The sequence below is a fragment of the Serinus canaria genome, chromosome 10 (assembly GCF_022539315.1).
Source record: "Serinus canaria isolate serCan28SL12 chromosome 10, serCan2020, whole genome shotgun sequence".
NCBI classification, from domain to species: domain Eukaryota; kingdom Metazoa; phylum Chordata; class Aves; order Passeriformes; family Fringillidae; genus Serinus; species Serinus canaria.
This window is the reverse complement of record NC_066324.1, coordinates 17,827,958-17,848,009: the sequence shown is the minus strand read 5'-3', so window position 1 is coordinate 17,848,009 and position 20,052 is coordinate 17,827,958. Positions and strand designations below refer to the sequence as shown.

Here is a 20,052-nt window from a genome sequence, read left to right as displayed (position 1 = left end):
CCAGGTGTCACTGTCATGTTTTCTGAAGAATCCCTTCACCAGGATTTCTTCTCCTGGGAAGCTGAAAAATGAAAACAGTAATTATCTGATTGCTTCTCCCTGTTTTGCTGCTTTGGAATGTGCTCTGGACATTGTTTATCCAACAGGTGCATGTTTGATTGGTTCCATGTGAATTGTTTTTAATTAATGACCAATCCCAGCCAGTTATGTCAGACTCTGAGGAGTCAGTCATGAGTTTTTCATTATCATTCTTGTTAAACCTTCTGTCTGTATCCTTTCTCTTTCTTTAGAATAGTTTTAGTATAGCATTCTTTAATATAACATCATATCACCAAATAATGAATCAGCCTTCTGAGAGCATGGAGTCAGATTCCTCATCTCTCACCTCATCCTGGGGACCCAGCAAACTCAACAGCCAGGGTGGGTGGAGGAGCTCTGCCTGCTCACAGCTCCCTGTGTGAACCCCACAGGAGCATCCCTGCACCCAGGCCAGGCAGGGATGCTCTGATGCTCCATGGGTTGACAAGAAATGTGAGGGACTGGTGCCCTCTCCTGGAGCATGGCTGGGATAACTGAAACCATCCATGGCCAAGGCAGAGGCAAAAATAAACAAACAAACAAATAAATAAATAAATCATATTCAGTAAAAGTTTTATTAAGAATATCCTTGGTTTAAATATATTTTAATGCTATTCTTTCATTTTTGCTGGTGTTAATGGATTAATGGTCTCTTTTCATTCACTGGAGCTCCTGCTTGACCAGACAGGATGTCTGTCCATTAAAAGCTGTTGTCAATCAGTGGGCATTGCCTTGTAGATTTGCACTTTGAAATATAACCAGTACTGGCAGTGAATTTTGTGAATGCATGTTTGCTGTTTCACATTTTTGTTCCCCATAGCTCCACTGGAGCAATGTAGAAGGGAAGGATTCTGCTGGCCCTGGGCAATAAATGAAATGCAACCTGCAGCCCCTGACTCTCCAGTCCTGGTGACTCTCCAGTCCTGGTGACTCTCCATCCCAGTGCAAGGAAGGCAACTCTTAGAAATCTCACTGCATTTATAACCATGGCTTCACCTTTAACCAGGAAAGTGGAATGTTGAGCCCACCACAGAATAAGCCCTCCTCCCTGTCTCTGCCAAAACATTGAGGAGATCAGACAGTGCTGGGAACAGCCAGTTTTAAAATGAATTGAACCTGATGGAGCCATTTCACCACCTTCAAGAGCTGAGAAGCAATATGACAGTCAGAGAAAATTCAATAGCTGAATACCCACAGAAAGGACACTTACAAGCCAGAACCAGGAGTGGAACACATTTTTCCAAAGAGTTTTCCAAGTTATTTCCATTCCAGCCCCCAGCATGGTACCTAGACCACTACAAAAGCATTCCTGGTGATGGAAACCAACCACCTTCATCCCAAAGAGCTCAGAACACACCAGCAAGGGAAACTTGTGGGGACACAGATTCAGCCACACTATAACTGGGTAAAATCCATGGCATGTCAGCTGAACCAGCCTCACAGTCTGGATGCTCCCCCCAGCAGGCCCTGGCAGTGGGAATTCATTCTTGCTTTGATGAGGGTTTATTTTCCTGGGTGCACCATAGAGCTGGAGCATCACCCAAGTGCCAAACACTTGGGCAAAGTTGTAGAGCCCATTTTCTGCTCACAAGGCCCTGACTGAGGAGTCTGAGCTGCCTTTAAGGACCTGTCCTGCCTTGCTAGAAAGGAAAGCTGATTAGGAATAGAATCATGGAATGGTTTGGGTGGGAAAGGACCTTAAAGCCCATCCAGTGCCACCCCCTGCCATGGGCAGCGACACCTTCCACTGTCCCAGGGTGATCCAAGCCCTGTCCAGCCTGGCCTGGGACACTGCCAGGGATCCAGGGACAGCCACAGCTGCTCTGGGCAGCTGTGCCAGGGCCTCACCACCCTCCCAGGGAAGAATTTATCCCTGGTGTCCCATCTACCACCACCTTGTGTGGCCCCTGCAGATAAAAGTGCTTTTGGCACTGCTCTGTCACCTGCAGACAGACTCTGGAGTGCTGGTAGGTCAAAGTGTGCAAATATTCACAGTAAACTGGGGAGAGAAACAAAACTATTAATAAATATGAGGTAATTTTGATTTTGTGCCTGAAATGATGACATACTCTGAGGCTCAGCTTAACATTTCTGAAATCAAGTGCTCTGATTTTACGACTCAGACTGCAAAAACAGATGTTCTTAATGAAGGAGCTGCCCTTTTACTTGCTTTATACAAACTTCTTGCATATTCTCCCAGCTAAAATCTTCCCTCTGCCCAGTTCAGAACAGGCTTTACCCCAGACATCTCACTGCTCTGCACTGTGCTCAAAGTTGGGGTTAAAAAATATGTTTTCTTTGATTCAATCTGCTCCACTGTGTATAAATATTCACCAAAAGGAGGACTGGCATCCAAAGTCATCACCACTGACTCACTAACCAAACAGCAAAACAAAAAACAGCTCTGGGTTGTTCTGAAATAAAATCCTCTCTCATTTTTCAGAGCTGACTTGAATTAAAAAAAGTTTTAACACTGTCACAGCCACAAGAACAAAGGTATTTCCCTACTACAAACCATTTAGGGCTGAGGTACAGTGAGAGGCAAAGGAAATGAGGTGCAGGGAGGCAAAGCAAGGCCAAACAAGAGCTCTGACAAAAACTTACTTGTCCAAGGCCACAGCTTGCTCATAGGAACATTTGGCATTCTCAATGTCTTCAAGGTTGGTCAGAGCAACTGCAGCAAAGCAAAACATACACACAGGAGGAGATGTTTCACAAGCAGCTGGTTTTTAGGACAATTGTGAATGGCATTAAATAGGTGTAGCAGGGTTGTCTGGACTGCTACAGGATTAACCCTAGTGGATGGAATGGCCTGGGCTGGAAGTGACCTTAAAGCTCATCCAGTCTCAACCATGCCATGGACAGGGACACCTTCCACTAGCCCAGGTTGTTTCAAGCCCTGCCCAGCCTGGCCTTGGACACTTCCAGGGATCCAGGGGCAGCCACAGCTTCTCTGGGCAACCTGTGCCAGGGAAGGATTTCTATCCCATCTAACCACACAATGTCACTTCTGATATGTTTATCTCATTTCATCCCAAGAATATCCAGTGCTGGAAACCCACACCCCTCCTTAGGCAACCCAACCCCAGTCTCACATGTGTCAAGTCTTTTCCAATGTTTAATGTGGATCTGACTGGAGTTTTCCCTTCTATTTCCCCACAGAGAAGAGACTGGGCATCAGCTCCTTAGTAAAGCCCTTATGGCATGTTTCTTCACTTCACCCCACACTTTCTGTCTGTGTTGTGGTGTTCCCAAGAGGGATGCACAGGGAGCATCCCCTACCTGCCAGGAGCATGTAGAGTTCTGCCATCTTGGGCTGGAAGTTGATGGCAGCACTGAGGAAATGGAAGGCTGAGGCATACTGCTGCATTGTGAGGTGCACCAAGCCCAGGTTGTACAGGATCTTCCAGTCAAAGGGAGCCAGGTAGTTTGCCCTCTTTAGGCAGCTGATAGCCTTGGGAAAAAAGGGATAAATGTGCCAGAACAGCCCCCACATTCTTGCCAAAACAGCCCCCACATTCTTGCCAGAACAGCCCCCACATTCTCAGGTTTCTGTGGCTGAAATGACCCTGAGGTATTAGAAAGTCTTTTTTCCCAGCCCCATGACCAAAGAAGTTGAGATTCCTGGGTTCTGCTTTTCAAGGTTGTTTATTTTCTCTTATCTGTTACATTCTTTCTCTGAGAAAGAAAGAATCTGCTGAGATCTGTCCAGCAGGTCGGGTTGTGGCACAGTGACAGCTCCTGGGCTGGTGTTAACTTTTTATACTAAGAACTACCTGTACTTTATTCACAATAATTTTCAGTACCTATCACCTCTGTTAGACAGTCTGACAGTCTGTCTCTACTCTAAACCAATCCAAAGTGTCACCATCACAGCAGAAGGTGGAGGGCAAGAAGGAGGAGAAGGACAGGACACACCCAGATCCCTCCATCTTGCCTCCTGAACCCCCGTTCTAAAACCCCAAAATTCTACTTTTTCATCCTGTGACAAACTCACTGTCATTTTCCTCAAACTCTTGTGGCTTGTAACTCCTCACACAAAGTTGGTAATTGTTTCCATGGGCTAAAATCAAAGGCACAGGTGTTTTTGACTCTATGCCAAGGTCTCTGAGCCCCCTGCCAGGGTCTTGAGTCACCCAGGGCAGCCAGAGGAGTGTCCTGGGTCCTGACACCACACGACAGGAATTTTGTGCTTGCATGAAACTGGATGCAGATGGGAGAAAAAATAGAAACGGATACTCACTGCTACGTATTTCTTCTTCCCAAAGAAGCACATGCCAATGTTGTTCCAGAGTGGGGGGCTCTCAGGAACACTGCTGGCCACCACCTTGTACTTGGAGAGGGCGACATCGAAATCCCCGTGGGCCTGCATCATGCTGCCAGCAGCCAGGGTGGCCTGGGGACAAGACAACAGTGACCCACTCACAGCCCCATCTGCTCACACACAGCAAGAACAGGAGAGGACAAAATGATTAAACTAAAGCCATCCCAGGAACAACCATTGCACTTCTAAGGACTGCCAAGATCAGCAGTGGGAGCAGATGGGGATTCTGGAATCTCCCACCACAGAGCAGGACACAGGGTGAGGAACAAACCTGAGTCTGCTTCTCCCTACACTGTTTTAATCATAACTGTCTCAGAAATGAGTCTGCCCAGAGAAACTGTGGCTGCCCCATCCCTGAAGTGTCCAGGCCACGCTGATGGAGCACCCTGGAACAGTGGAAGGTGCCCCTGCCCATGGCAGGGGTGGAACAGGATGGGCTTTAAGGTCCCCTTCAAATCAAACCATTCTGTGAGTCTACAATTCCATGAGTACTGCAACACGACATTGCAAATGTTTAGGGTATTTTTTGGGCTGACAGAAGTACTTCTTAGAGTCTGAGGCTCTGAAAAGATCTATGCACTAAGAGATTTCTTTTACAACCAAGCAGAGATAGAAATAGTTTTGGTGCAAGTTAAGTGGGGAGTAAAATGTACTCAAGCAAGACAAGCAGCAAAGCTCCTAGTTCACAGTGACTGGCTGATACTGCAAATTAATGGGAATATGCATGGGGAAAAAAAAAGGAAGTGAGTACAACACACTATATTTAAACCACACTAGTTAAGTCCTTTTTAAGATTTCACAGTGACAAGTAAAATTCATAAGTGTAAAGGTGTTTTCACAACAACTCATGTTTGTCAACCACACATTTCAATGCTCAGCATCACCAACAGGGAAAAAAAGGAGAGAAATTAAGTAACAGTCCTAAAAAGAGAAGCAGTTCCACAATGAGGAATGGAACCCAGACACCAAGCTCAGCTCTCCAGGCCAGAGCCAAGGAAATATCCACAGCAGCTGGAAGCCCAGGGTATCAGCAGATGGGAGAATAATAAAATGCAGCATCACTTGGATCACAAGGGACTTGGCACAGCTCTTCTGGGGTTTTTAAAATCCAGAAAATCTTCTTTCCAAAGTAAATTCCACCTGGCTTTGGTGCAACTCCAGATTAAAAACCAAAGGGATCAGTTTAATATCCCATATTCTGCCTCCTTCCCTTTCCCTATCTCCACACACATCCAACTCCCTACCCAGGGAAACATCCCAGAAATGTATTTCACAAAAAGCTCTTGGGCAGGATCCTTCCCAGCCTTTCCAGGCCCCAGATGCAGTTGGCAGAGCTCTGACAGTGGATTTAGATTTAGGAGGTGTCCCTTCAGGGTTCAGCTGGGTCATTCCACTCCTCACCCTACCTTGTAGTTGCCTGGGTCATAGGTAAGCACATTTCCAAGGTGTTCAAAAGCCTTCTGGTACTCCCCAGTCTGGAAAAAGAACACAAGCATCAGAAATTCAGGAATAAGGGGAGTTAAGAAAGAGAATATAGGATTTGTGGGCACCAGAATTTCTGGTTCAGTCAGAAAAGTGAGTTTTACAGTGCTCCCATTACACACATGTTCCTGTTTGACAATTCACAGAACAGATTCTAAGAATTTGACTTGGCTGGATTCACTGTTCTGACCCAAATGTGCTCTGGGTTCACAGGTCTCTGCTCCTTTCTCTGTCCCAGAACACAGGCTACAAACTGCTACTCTGCACATCCCCAAATCCCTCACCACAAATCCCTCACTCCCCAGGGCTCTCCTGTTCAGGGCACTTCCCCTCCCTTGTCTTCTCATGGACTGAAGGTGTTAGAGGGCATCACTGTGGCCATATATGAGCATGTGAGAGCTTGGAATCACTGAAATCCTATAGATTGGAACCAGACAAGCTCTAAGGTCCCTTCCAAGCCATCCTGTGGTTCTGTGGTTTCAAATGAATTCACCTAAAGCTCATGGACAGGGAAGGACATGGGCAGGGACACCTTCCACCATCCCAGGGTGCTCCAAGCCCTGTCCAGCCTGGCCTTCAACACTTCCAGGGATCCAGGGGCAGCCACAGCTGCTCTGGGCACCCTGTGCCAGGGCCTCACCACCCTCCAAGCCAGGAATTCCTTCCCAATATCCCATCCATCCCTGCCCTCTGGCAGTGGGAAGCCATTCCCTGTGTCCTGCCCCTCCATCCCTTGTCCCAGTCCCTCTCCAGCTCTCCTGGAGCCCCTTCAGGCCCTGGCAGGGGCTCTGAGCTCTCCCTGGAGCCTTCTCTTCTCCAGGTGAGCACCCCCAGCTCTCCCAGCCTGGCTCCAGAGCACCCTCAGAGCAGCTTGGGGGCCTCCTCCTCCTTTCAGGCACGACTGCCTATTCTCCTTTGCTTGTTCACTCTTTGGGAAGCCAGATCTGGAACAATCCAGCCCTTCCCATCCACTGCACAGACACAAGGATTAAGCACACCTTTGTTATTTAAATTGATTCTGATTCTCCTTTATGGTGCATTAACACTCACAAATCCAGGGCTGCTTTTCCAGGATAACTTGCAAGACTCCTGCTGCAGAGGCAAGGTAATGACTAGTCATGTTTTGTTATACTTGGAGGATTTCTAACAGAGTTAGGGCTGTTGCCAAACAGAATTCCTGCTCTGGCTCTGCTCCAGGGAATCAGCTTGCTTTTAGCAGCAAAGACAAGATACAGAAAAGCAAGTTCTGTCCTGTTAAATTCAGTCTGTAGAGAAGCATGTGCAAGCAATGGGAAGGTGAATAGAAATAAACTCTATAAAAAAATCCAACATGGTTATACTGAACTTAATTAAGTTTTTGTAACAGTAACAGCATTTAGTACCTGCAGGTACAGTAGGCCCAGGGCTGTGAGGAGGTCTGTGTTTTCTGGAGAAAACCTGGAACACAAAGGCCAAAGGGCTGAGTTTGCTTTGCAGCCCTTCTAGAACAGGGTAAAAATAGAACATGGAATTCTGATGCTACATTATTGTTGTATCAATCCAGGAAATTAAATTGTTATTGCTAAAAGCAAATATTAGAACTGCCATCATGGGGACTTCCTTTGAATAACATCACACCTCAGCTACCCAAATATCTTCTGAGGATTGGTGGGAAGGCACAAGGCTCTGTGAAATTCATCTGGACACATAATAAGATAATGTGGTTTTGTTAAGCTTCAAAGTGAGTCTGAATCAGTGACCTGGAAATACAAAATGAGATTTTCCATTGTCTCTCATAAACCACCCTGTAAATCCATCCATCCTAAGCCTCTTGGGCCATGTAGGGCAGGCAATCCTCAGAATTCCTGGTGGATTCTACACACTTCTCATCAGAATTTTAATTCACCTTATAAAAAGATTACAAATAAACAGGATGGAAACCACAACAAAAAAGGACAAAGCAGAGAGAGACACAATTTGTGGTCTCATTCACCACAAAAGGGGTCAGTTTTTAATTCCCTGCTACCAAGACTTAAAAAAAAATCTGCACACTCACACTGGCACATCTAAACTTCAACCACAACAAAACCACATGTGCCTGGTGGAATATAAACAAGGAATAACAGACTATCCTGGAGCTGAAAACAGCAATAAAAATGTCATAGGCAGATGAGAACAAAAAAAAAAAAAACCAGGAATAAAGAAGAAAGGAGGGCAGGGGAGCACCAGGATAAGAATATAAACCTGGTAAGATGCTTAGCAAGGATTATTTACGTAATAAACATTCTAGATTAGTCCAAATGCCTGCCCAGCCCCACCCACCCTCAGGCAGCAGTGAGGGCAGCCATGTAAGGAGACACTGCATTGATACCCCCCTGCCTCCCAACACACTCCTGATTTTCTTTCTAGTGCTGGCCTTCGTGGCAAAGCTACATTTGAAAGCACTGGCAGTGCTTGGGAATGCCCTAAAACAAAGAGAGGTGGGCACTGAGGAGCTGTGATGGGGGGGGAGAAACTCCCTGTGCACCAGCACATCTCCCTGAGCCTCAAACTGCTCTGAGGGAAAGCAGCAAGTGATCCCCAGGCAGGGATTTTGGGTGGACAGTCAGGGTTAAATTGTTTTGGGAGATAAACTTTTGGCATGGATGAAGTCAGTTTTGGATCACTTTGCTCCCAGGCATCTCCATCCATTTGTTATTCCAATTTTTTCTGGCAGTTAGTCCAACAGCTCCCTTCTTCCCTGCCACACTGTCAGCAGGAGCAAAGACAGCTGAAGTGCTTGGAAGTGCCAGCTTTGCTCAGAGCCCCTGTAATTACCATTAGCTTTTTAATCATGGCCTCAATTCAGATCTGGGACACCAATCAATTTTCTCCTGGCATAGGATGGGAATGGGCAGATGGAAAAAAGGGATATTTCTTACTCTACAGCTTTCTTATATACTTCAATGGCTTTATCCATCTCCCCCTCCAAGAGGTGAATTTTGCCCAGCATCATGTAGGTCAGGTCGTGTCTGTTGAGCTCCAGGGCATTGTTGAGCTGGTCTCGTGCCTAAAAACACAACCACAGAGAAGAAAAAAATAATAAATGATTACAGAGCCCTCAGCAGAGCAACAGCCCACGAGTAATCCCCAACAGCCAGGGAAGGAGAACAGCCAACAAACATCCCCTGCACCTGGAGAACACAAACCCCAGCCCAGCTAATCCTTGGAACAAGCTCTGCACCAGCAGCCACCTGCTTTTAGGGGCAGTAAAAGGCACAGCTTCAAGCCAAGCAAGAGGCATTTGCCTCCCAAGGAGGAGATGAGCATGGGCCTGCTCCTGGATTTGAGTTTGTTTGGCTTGAGGGATGCTCTGGATTTGTTGGGTGAACTGATACTTTGCAGCTTATTCTTCCTTAAAATGTTTATTCCAGCAGTGAGGAAGTGAAAATCTCAGTGGAGGTGTGAGCAGGTCCCAGCATGGAAGGTGTTGGTGCAGACAACAAATCCCAAGTGTGAACCCACACTCCAGAGGTTGTTTCTTTTTTACAGGGATGCCTTGAACAGGGAGCACAGCTGGGGTCTGCTGCAAGGACCACAGCACCCCACCAGCAGAGCAGCAGGGAGGAGCTGGGCTGAACTGGGAACAAGAAGGGTCTAAAAGCTGGTTTTTCCTTAGAGTAGCTGGACCAGAGACAGCTCAGTGCTCATCACCAGCTCTCAGGGGATGGTTAAGTGAGGAACTGGGCATGGCACACTCAAACCTGGAAATAAAACTGCATCTCAACCTCCAAAACTTCTCTACTAACTCCAGGAGCTTCAGACACAGAAGCAAAACCTTCCCATGGAGGAAAAAGGGACCTGCTGCACCTCCAGTAAACAATCCCATAAGTCCATCCCTCTGAGTCCTGCCAGAGCCAAGGAGCTGAGGTTTCCTTCAGGAACTCTCTGCATGAGGTGCAGCAGTTTGAGCTGGGGAAATGGTTTGGGGTTTTACCATCACCCTTCTCTTGCTTCAAGAGGATGGACCTGGATTGCTGCTCCCACAAAGCCAGCAGGGTTCCTGGGTCTGCCTTTAAAGGGCTCAGACACAGAAGCAGCTCTTACTGGAGCACAGCCCATTTTCTGTCTAGTTTGAGGTTTCTCAAACATTCCCTTTAAAGCCAGAAATGTTCTCTGAAAAATCTGAGATTTCAGAAAAAGCCTCTGGCCCTGCCACAGGCTGATCTCCCTTTACACAACCTCAATGACTTGCAGCTGACTCAAAGTAATTCAACACATAAATGGAAACAGAGCTCACAAGCCTTTGCTCCCAAAAACAAAACACAGAAGCAAAAAGCTTTCTCGATACCTCTTGCTGCAAATGATCTATTTCAAGCTACCAAAGACACTGAAATTTCTGGGATGCTTCCTTGCTTCCCACTGCCATTACCTTGTTGAAGTGTTTCAGGTACATGTAGCACACACCCAGGTTGTGGCTGATCTCCTGCATGAAAAAAAGCCAAATCAGCACAAGGTATGAAATAAAATCTGAGAACACTAACCCAGAGCAGGAGAGCCTGTGACTGCCCATGCCCTTCTTGCTTTTTAGAGCAAGTAAATCTATAAATTCCAGTTACCTCAGGCACCTACAGAGCTTAAGTGGGGTTGTACACAAAACATTACAGTCCACTTAGACAAAACCCATAGAAATGACAAATCTCTTTTGAGACATCAGACAATTTGTTTTCAGAGAACAAGGAGCACAACAGACTGGTTTCTTCATCGTGGTGTCACCCTCTAAAACCTGCTGCCCTCACGGGTGACTCAGTTTGGCTGTACATCAGTAGGATATGCACCCAGCTGGACAAAACTGGAAGATGTGCTTAATTTTGAGCACTGGAATATCTGATATCCCTCTGGCATCCTAAACAATTCTGCACAGGGTAAGAAGATCCCTACAGTGGTAACAGTGTAGGGAGCATCCCTGCCTCTAAGTCCTCACCCACAGTTTAACACACAAATCACCTTCCCAACCCCAGCACATCCCTGAAAATCAAGGTTCTCCCAATTTCTTATTTTATTCTGGTGAGCATTTCACTGATTCATCAGCTTAGACAGCCTTGACCTTTGGAACCTCTTCTACTTCCCCATCAGCCTGTTTTCCTCCATGCAGCCTCTCCAGCTGTGCAGAACTGAATCAGTGACTCCAGGCTGTTGCAGATTGTAGAATGAGGGAAGAGCACAGTCTGATTCTGCTTCCAGTGCTGAGCCAGGAATGGGGAATAACTAATCAAAATACCCACTGGCATCTGCCTGCTGGGGTGTAAATAGGGTTACAGGCATGCCAAGCACTGGAAATGCAGGTGGAAAAAAGACTTGTGATACAAAAGGTTTCTGAGCTGTCTGGCACGGGGTAATTTAAATAATATCAAAGCTATCCTTGTATCCTGAATTTTGGATGTACTGACAAACAAAGGAATGAGCTCACACATTACAAGCCTACTTTAGAAACATTTCTGCAGGCAAAACAGGCACCTGCAGAGGGCTGCAAGGCATGGCCTCTCCCTCACCCACTGTCACACCTTTCCCTTTGCAGTGCTCTTCCTCTCTTTTTGTTTTTTATACAGAAGAGCTCATTTAATCACTGCTCCTGCATTTTCAACAATGTTTTGCATTAGAAAAGCTTTCCCAATTACACAAGCAAGTTTTAATAACCGAGGTTTCCAAACTCTTCCCATATTTCCCTTAAAGCACAGATGTGGTTATGTTAAAAGTGATCCTTGGCCAAGTTCCAACACACTGCTCAATTCTTTGTGGCCAAGCCAGGGATTTGCCCCAAGGCATGGGATTTGGCTCCTGTGATCCAAACCAGGCTCAGACCACAGGCAGTGTGAGCTCACCTTGGTTTGGGACAAGTTTGCAGGTATTACAATGATCTGCAGCTCCCTGAACACTCACCCAGTCCTTTTCATCGAGTTTTGCTGCTTCATTGTACACTTCAATGGCTGCCTTATGCTTCCCCAGGAGAAACCTGCAAAAGGATTGCAATTCTTATGTTGTTCCTGTTTTCAGACCCTGCTGTGCAGCCACTATCACCTTTACCAGTGAGAAATTATCTTATTTGCTGCATCTCCAGAGATCTGCAGGAGAGGATTACAATCTCAGCACTGCTCCCTCTCAGGACCAAGGTCCTGACACTAGTGGGGATGGAAGGAATGAATGTCCAGGCTCTGCAGCCTGCTTTTGTCTCCAAAGAAAGAGACAGGTGTCCTAACACAACCTTCAGCAACAGAAAAGGGTCTGTAGGGCAAGTCTGCCCAGCTCAGGTCAGCACCTGTAGCTCTGGACCTTGAAATCAGTATCACCTTTCTGCTTGAAGCCCAAAGCAAAAGAAAACACAAGAGCAGCCAGGCAGATAACAGAGATTCTGCTTAAAGAACAACCCACGCTTCTGGAAGGCAAGCCAAGTGTTGATAAGGAGGAAACATGTCTGGAATTAAGCAGCCTAAGAGAAAAACAAAGCATGGAAGGTCCTGGGTGGCACATCCAAGAGAAACAACAAATAAAACACCACTCACAGGGATCGTGCCACCTGCTTGAGGTTGTCAGCACTTCGAGGGTTCAGAATGGAACATGTCTGGAAAAGTTCAAGAGATTCTTGAATTCTCCCCTCCAAGCGAAATATCAAAGCTGTAAAACAACATAGGGCAGGCAAATGAATCCATTCTCAGCAGGAAAAACGTGCCTCTGACAGCAGGGAAAGAAGGAGGAGGACAGATCTATCACATCAATGCTCCTCTGGTGCTTGCCCCTCCTGCAGCACCCACAGTTTTGTGTCTGAGGGCAGGACTCTGTGTGCCTGGGGAAATTCAGGGGTCAGAAAAAAAGCTTTAAACTTTAAACCTTGGGCAGCTGCTTGTACAGATGCAATCTGGATTTCTCCCCTCCCCAGCCTCTCCAGGCTGCAACATATCCCTGCCAGCAAATCTCCACTGTGCCCCACCATGGCATTTGGAATTGCAATGTCACATTTTGGGAGACATTTTTTAGGGGCCAGAGGGCAGGGCAGGAAGAGGAATACCATCCTTAGAGCAAGGAGTGAGACAGTGATCACCTGGGGTGGGTAACAAACAGAAAACATGCATCTGTAACAGAATCAAACACACAGCAACACCCTGAAGGCCAGGAACCCATAACCCAAAGAAGAATTGATGACAGAGAAAACAGGAACCCATTTCATATGAAAATTCAAAATTTCAAAACTAAATGGAGCAAGCAGAGGGGAAAAAATGTATTTTGACATAACAAATCTGTGTTTCCCTCACCTATCCCCTGTATTGTTCTCTGTATCTCAAATCAGGTGTGACCTGCTTTAGCAGCAAGATTTTCAGACATACCTTGAACATAGACAGCATATTCACAGAGCCCTTGGGACTCCTGGAGCTGCTCTTTGATGAGAGCCTGGAAGGACAAAATTGTAAACTCACATCATTTCAGCAAAGTTGATTCCAAAGATTTGGTTCCAGTCACAAAAACCACAACCCCACTGGGCCATGACTGGGTACAACCACACAGGGCACACAACAGAGCCCTGTGCCAGGAACACTGGGGCCCTTTTAGTATTCCTCTGTTCATTCCTATTCCCAGAGATAATTAGGTACTACCTGGGGAAAACACCAGGAGGCATCTCTGAAAGCATCCTCTGCTGATAAGGGAATCTACTCCAGGCCCTTTGTGAAGAAATAAATTGAACTGGAGCAACTGCAGCTGAGTGAATGAATGAAAGCCAAAAGAACAAATGAGGAGTGAACAGGGAAAAAATCCCAATGGAAATGTAAATTCTTGCTGGCTTCATCCACACAGCTCCCAGTTTGGGGTGGGCTGGCTGCAGCTTGGATACATTCCATAGTCACAACTGGTCCCACCTTTGGGAGGATGAACACCCTGGACAGGAATCAAGAGCATAATTTCTGCTCTGAGACTCCTCTTTTGTGCAGAAGTGGAAGAAACACAGGGGGTAAGAATAATTTCTGGGTGAGCAGTGACCTGGTGCTTAGCTGGCATTTCAGATGTGTATGGTCAGTACCAGCATCCCCTGCCTCTGAGAGCAACAGAAGTGAAGGACCTGAAAATTGAACCTCAGATACAGAACATGGGAGGAAAATTATTACTGAGAAAGTTATTCTTGAGAAGGTATTAATTGAGAAGTTACTATTGAGAAGGAAAGTTCTTATTTACAATGCTCACTCATAAAGAGAGGAAGGAAAAGAAAGAACAGGTCTGAGCTGCTCTTCCCTCACCTGTACCTGCTAATTTATCTAAGTAACTCTTTACAAAGTGCATGATTATAAAACACTGTACTCAGAAATAACCAACACCTCCTCAATTCACATACTCTGGATTGTTCCATCTACAAAAACCTGGATTCTCAGAGCAAGAGAGGGCAATAGAGAGCTATCTTCTAGAGAAATCTGCTTAATTCTATAAACCCTAAAAAGTCCCACAGCAAAAGGCCCTCAGCTGAGAAATATGATCTCAAATCCCAGATTTCTTCCCCCAAGTTTATTTAAGGTGCTGATGACAGAATTTAGACACAACTGGCAGGGGACCAAGCAGTCTCTGTGTCATCCCAGGTGATGTTGCAGCTGCAGACTCTCAGGGATGTCTGCCTGGCACCTTGCTCAAGCAGCATTGAAAGGGTCAAAATCACTTTAATGCCTTCACTTTGGGGAGTTGATGTCAGTAAATAAGCAGTTTTTAATGGCCTTTTAGTTCATTGAAAACTATGGGAGATTGTAAAACTCTGTTAGAGAGGGAGCATTTCAAAGCACTGAGCAGGAAAGACCAAAATTAATTAACACAACAGGTCACTTGTTTCTTACTGAGACTGAATTGATGGATTTTAACAACACCCAAACTGTCCTGGAATCTTCCAGTTTTACTGCAAAAACATTGTTTTGTGAGCTCTGAGGAAAAGGAAAGCAGGCCTGCCAAGCAGAGGAGTATTTATTAGCTGTCTTCTTTCAATTTTCCCCTGCTATTTCCTTGCTTCCATGACTGATGAAGACATGGACACATCAGTGTTGCCTTTTTATCATCCCTTTGTTATTTTCTCTGGTTTCCTGAGCTGCACATATTTTTCTTTTCTGTACTCTGTGATTCCACATCCCATCAACAGAAACAATCAACACACAGAATCACACCAAGAAACTCCAGTCAGCCCACAAAAAAGGGAAACAATTTTCTGCTATGAGGGCTAGTCCAGCTTGTGTTTCTATCTATGCAAACCAAGATCTGAGAGGAAATTACTGAAGATACAACTCCCTGGCTCTGTTAATTAAGAGCTAAATGAAATTCCTCCAGCCTGCTCGTTTCCTAAGCACCTCCAAGACCTCTCCAGCAGAGGCAAGTCCTGACCAACCTGGTGTTTCAGAAGCCAAAAAGTCTTTTCAGATCTTTGCTTCACATGCCAGAATCAGAATGGCAACTCTTATCCTCTCCTCCTGCCCATGGGTGCATCACCTTCTTGTGTTCATTTTATCAGAAAAACACACTCCTAAATAATAATTTGCCATTTCCATTACTATTGTAATCTCAAACAACCAGTTCCAAACTGCTCACCAAGCCCAAGATGAATTAGAGCAGGTCATGGGTCACGTGTAAAATGAAAGAATTTTGCTCAAGAGTAACCAGGATGTTTTTTATTTACACTTGGCAGTAATGTTTCCCTCAACTGAAGTGTTTTCATAGTGTCTCTGTAGCACCATCAAGAAACCTGCACTGTGGAACTGTGTTATTATCAGTTTGGAAAACCCTATCCATCACTTGGAACAACTGAGGTCTGCAGTTCTTTCCACTTTCCCCCTCCCAGTGACATCCTGAGCTCACAGATTGCTCCAGAGAGCTGCACCTCCAGATCCTGAAGGCAGCCAAGGATTGGGGACCACTGAAGTCATTTTACTTGTGTTTTCTCTTGGTCCCCTTATTCCAAAAGAAGTCAGGAAAGAGGTGTGGTTGGGAAACTGTCAAGAAAACTGCTTTTTCCTGACATCAGTGAAATAATTCCCACATTCTGGAGGCAGCTCTTACCTTACACTCCTCGTAGTCTCTGCGGACATAGAGCAGATAAATCAACCAGTTCTTCCTCTCTAGGATTGGCAGCTCTGGTGCTGTACATGGAAAATATTCACAGAACACAAGGAATCACACTGAGCAGCAGAGAATCTGGGAGAGATATTCCCAACCACCCCAACTGCCTGCACAAGGCAAGGAATTCAAGAACTGCAATTGCAATTAATGATTTGACTTGAAGGCTGGAGTGTGGACTTCTAAACAGGGCCTGGTTTTATTGTACTTCTCCAACTCATGGATAAAACACCTTGTTCAGGACAGACACTAAATAAAAGCTCAAAGAAGGAAACTTCCACCTACTGGAAGGTGTCCCTGCCCATGGCACAGGGTTGGAACAAGATGGGTTTGAAGGTCCCTTCCAACTCAAGCCAGTCTGAGATTCTAAAAGACTTGAGGCACCAGCTCCTCCTGGAGCAGATCCTGAAGTAAACAGCTCCACACACACATTTTAATTCAATACCAACACTGATTGGAGGAGATGGATTTTTTTCAAATACACAAGAAGCAGCTTGGAGGAAATGAGTTGGATTCACATTTTGAATCTAGGGCAAAAGAATCAAAGGTCTTTAAGATGAATTTCTGGGACTGAATGAGCAGGAAACAGTAGATAAACACAAAAGGAGATTGGAGAGATGGGGTCTGAAGGTGTGAATAATTTCAAGAGGTCAAACTTAGTTCTTTGAATCTGTGAAGGGACTATGATCCATCACAGGTCTGAGAGACTGAAGCTACTGCAGAAAAACCTTTGATGCAGTGGAGGAGGAAGCCTTGTGCTCCAGCATTTCAATGGTGCAGAGCTCGCAGCAGTAATTATGGCAAATCACGGATGGATGTTGCTTAGCGATACCCACGTCGGGTTTACAAGTTGAACACACTGCTGTGCATTTCATTAAGGCTGGGAATGTATTGCCTGGGACTGGAGTCTCCATTCCAAGGGGTAACCATAGCAACTGGCCCAAAAGCTCCGTGTTTGCAAGTCAATATTGTGACATGAGTGCAGAGGCAAAGGCAGGCGAGGGCTGGGGCAGAGCTGGGGGGACACAGCACAGGGACACCTCCTCCAGCCCTTTGGAGCACGGCAGGGACACAGCCACCCCCGGACACGCTGGCGCGGCTCCAGCAGCACAGAGCAGAAGGTGACACTGGGGAGCCTTGGGGCCCTTTGCCATCAGAGGTGAGGAAGAAGAAACCCTGCAGGTGGAAGGGCTGGATCACGTCAGGAGGCAGGTGCCAAGTGTAATTATCTTTTGGAATGGCTGAGCTTTAATCGCCTCTGGAGCACACCAGGCTCTCTCTCACAACCCACATCAAGTCCAGTTTCACTTAGAGCTCCTAAATCCAGCATCCTTCAGCTGCTGAATTTGGAAAACATTTCACAAAGCCATCCTCATTTGCTTGGTTTCTGGAGCACACCAGGCTCTCTCTCACAACCCACATCAAGTCCAGTTTCACTTAGAGCTCCTAAATCCAACATCCTTCAGCTGCTGCATTTGGAAACATTTCACAAAGCCATTCTCATTTTCTTGGTTTTTCTTTCTTGAATTCCAGAATATCCAACTAGATTTATATTAGGGCTGAGAATTAAATGTGCACACTAGCAATTAAAGGTCAAATAGTTTCTAAAGAAGGTTCAACTACCCTAAAACAAATAGAAAGCTCACAGTCCAAACAAAAAAGTAATCCAAACACACAAAAGAGTAATCCAAACAAAAGAGTAATGCAAACAGGCTAAGCTTACAGAAATGCACAGATCAGGGATCCAAACATGCCCAAATTCTGCTCTGCTGTGGAGTATCCAGATCTCTGTAAGTAAGGCATTTTAATAAGCATGTTCCCAGATCAGATTGATTTCTGATAGATTTATGTTTCCCATTAGTCCTTCCTAGAGTGAAAGGATGAAGAGAAGAGTCAAGAGGCTGCCTAAATAGCCACAAATTGATTGAAACCCCACTATTTCACATCTGAAGCCCATTCAGGGGCAACTTAGTTCACTGACACTCTGTAATTACTTCCCTGTGCAGGTTACTACCAGTGCCAGGGTGTGACAGAAACACAGCACCTGGGGATGCTGGAAATGCTCTGCCCCATCCCTGGAAGTGCCCAAGGCCAGCCTGGATGGGGCTTGGAGCACCCTGGTCCAGTGGAAGGTGTCCCTGCCTATGGCAAGGGGTGGGATCAGGTGGGTTTTAAGGTCCCTTCCAGCCCAAACCAGTCTGGGATCCTATAAAACAGCTGGACTTGTGTGCCCTTCCTGCCTGGCATCTCCTGGTGCCACTGTCTGATTAAAACACCAAACCTGACACACCTGGGCACCCACCTTCTTTTGTAAGTGTGGATTTAAGGACAGACCCTGCAAACTCTACGTACCCATCAACGCTCCACTAACAGTCAGAACTGAAGTATCCTTCACCATTTTGTGCCTATTAATACAGCCTCAAATTAGAAAATCCTGCAGCTGTCTGAAATAGGGAACAGTCAAAAGAACTCCACACACACCCCACCAGGTCTCCAACCATCTGTTCATGCCTTACTGGGAAGGTAAAAAGTGCCATTAAAGGTTAAAATATACACCAATGTTGTGGGCTAAGACAAGATGCCAGTACAGCACGGAGGGGACGGAGGATTGCTTGTTTAATTCCTGAAGGAAAGAGCTTTTTCACACTTATGAGACAAGAAGGATGTTATACTCCACTCCCACACCATGGAAACGCCTGCTGGGAACAGGGATGGGAAGGAAGAAATGCTGAACATCAGACTGAGGGCTGAGCAGAACATCAGGGGAAGGGGAAAACCCAAGGAGTTGCCTAAAAGTGCTGGGATTGAGAGAAAATGGAGAAGTGAAAAGGCACTGTGAGCTTCAGGAATGAGCACTGACATCTGCAGATAAACCAGCTCTGCTTCCTCCAGGGATGCACCTGTGAGCTGAGGAAAACTCTGTGTGATTGGGAAAACACAGGGAGATTTTATGCTCCTAAAAGTCATTTGGAAATAGCAACAAGGCTGGCTGAGGAGACAAGAATCACTTGGTTTTCTTCTTTCTCCCTAAGACAAGCAAATTGAAAACAGGCAAACAATTCTGATGTTTTTCAAAATCTATGCCTAAATTCGTGATTAAATTTGACACAGGAACATATCTGATCCCCCCAAAAATGGCTGTTGAAGTAAAGGATTATTACCAGGCTCTATGCTCTATTCAGATGCAGAAAGAATTAATTATTTATAATGATTTATACACCTCTCCAGAGCCACAACCACTTAATCTGCATTCCTGCTTTCCCACAAAGCAGTGGATACCTGCTCCTGGTGTACTTATCTCCCTCAGGTTTGCTCCCTCAGCCTGCTGATAAGGGCTGTCACAGTGCCATGGGTCACTGCATTCTCCTGAAGAAAATGGAAATAAAAATGGTTATTTGGGTCTCTAGCTCAAAATATGGACATTCAGGATTTTCTCCTATGTCACTGCTGTATGAAGACACACTTTTCTTTGTCACCTCTAGCAATAATTCCAGGCACAGCACAGGCACAGGTTGGAAAAGTGAGGTTTAGATCCTTCTAGCAGTGAAAAAACAAAAAGCCATTATTTGCTGTAAATCAATCTGCCCAAAGGCCAGCCCAGGAAAACACAATCATCAAAGAACTTGGTATCTACATCAAAAAGAGTTTATAACTTGCATAATTGTCTTTCAGCCTCTCTTTTGTGGGACTACAAAAGTCCTGTGCCAGGGAGTCAGCCACCAAAAATATGATTAAATGCTTTTGAAGTGTGTTTTGATTGAATTCAAAAGGGAATCCATCTGATTCCCTCGCTGGCCAGTGATTGATTGCACGAGCCACTTCCAGCAATGTGATTTTTCTTTCTGACAATGCTCCTTTAAGGAAGCCACTGGAGCAGAAACCCTGACAGAATCAGAGTAAGATCATCAGGTCTGTATCTGTGCTGCTCTATCATCACTCTTCCCTTTATTCCTCCTCTTATAGATTTTCTCAAAGGACTGGAAAAAATAATAATGAGTTATTCCCTTTTGTGTAAACCTCCCTAGGAAATTATTTTGTGCTTGCATCTTTATATTGGGTAATTATAGCTTAGGGATGAACTA

At 45.6% G+C, this 20,052-nt stretch overlaps 1 protein-coding gene across 4 annotated transcripts in view; it reads right to left on the bottom strand.

The window, feature by feature from the left end:
• BBS4 (Bardet-Biedl syndrome 4) overlaps positions 1-20,052 on the bottom strand; it is a 36,326-nt gene that overhangs the window by 4,362 nt on the left and 11,912 nt on the right. For 2 of the 4 annotated variants that reach the window (XM_050978374.1, XM_050978376.1), the window contains exons 3-14: positions 19,250-19,336; positions 15,914-15,993; positions 13,222-13,285; positions 12,403-12,514; positions 11,783-11,855; positions 10,275-10,328; positions 8,785-8,912; positions 7,267-7,321; positions 5,809-5,877; positions 4,322-4,474; positions 3,361-3,532; positions 2,683-2,752 (exon numbers count right to left, since the gene is read on the bottom strand). In XM_050978374.1, the coding sequence (XP_050834331.1) occupies positions 2,683-2,752; positions 3,361-3,532; positions 4,322-4,474; positions 5,809-5,877; positions 7,267-7,321; positions 8,785-8,912; positions 10,275-10,328; positions 11,783-11,855; positions 12,403-12,514; positions 13,222-13,285; positions 15,914-15,993; positions 19,250-19,336 (1,117 nt within the window). The remainder of the gene's footprint in view (positions 1-2,682; positions 2,753-3,360; positions 3,533-4,321; positions 4,475-5,808; positions 5,878-7,266; positions 7,322-8,784; positions 8,913-10,274; positions 10,329-11,782; positions 11,856-12,402; positions 12,515-13,221; positions 13,286-15,913; positions 15,994-19,249; positions 19,337-20,052) is intronic. The other 2 variants (XM_050978375.1, XM_018913736.3) reach the window with 1 other exon arrangement.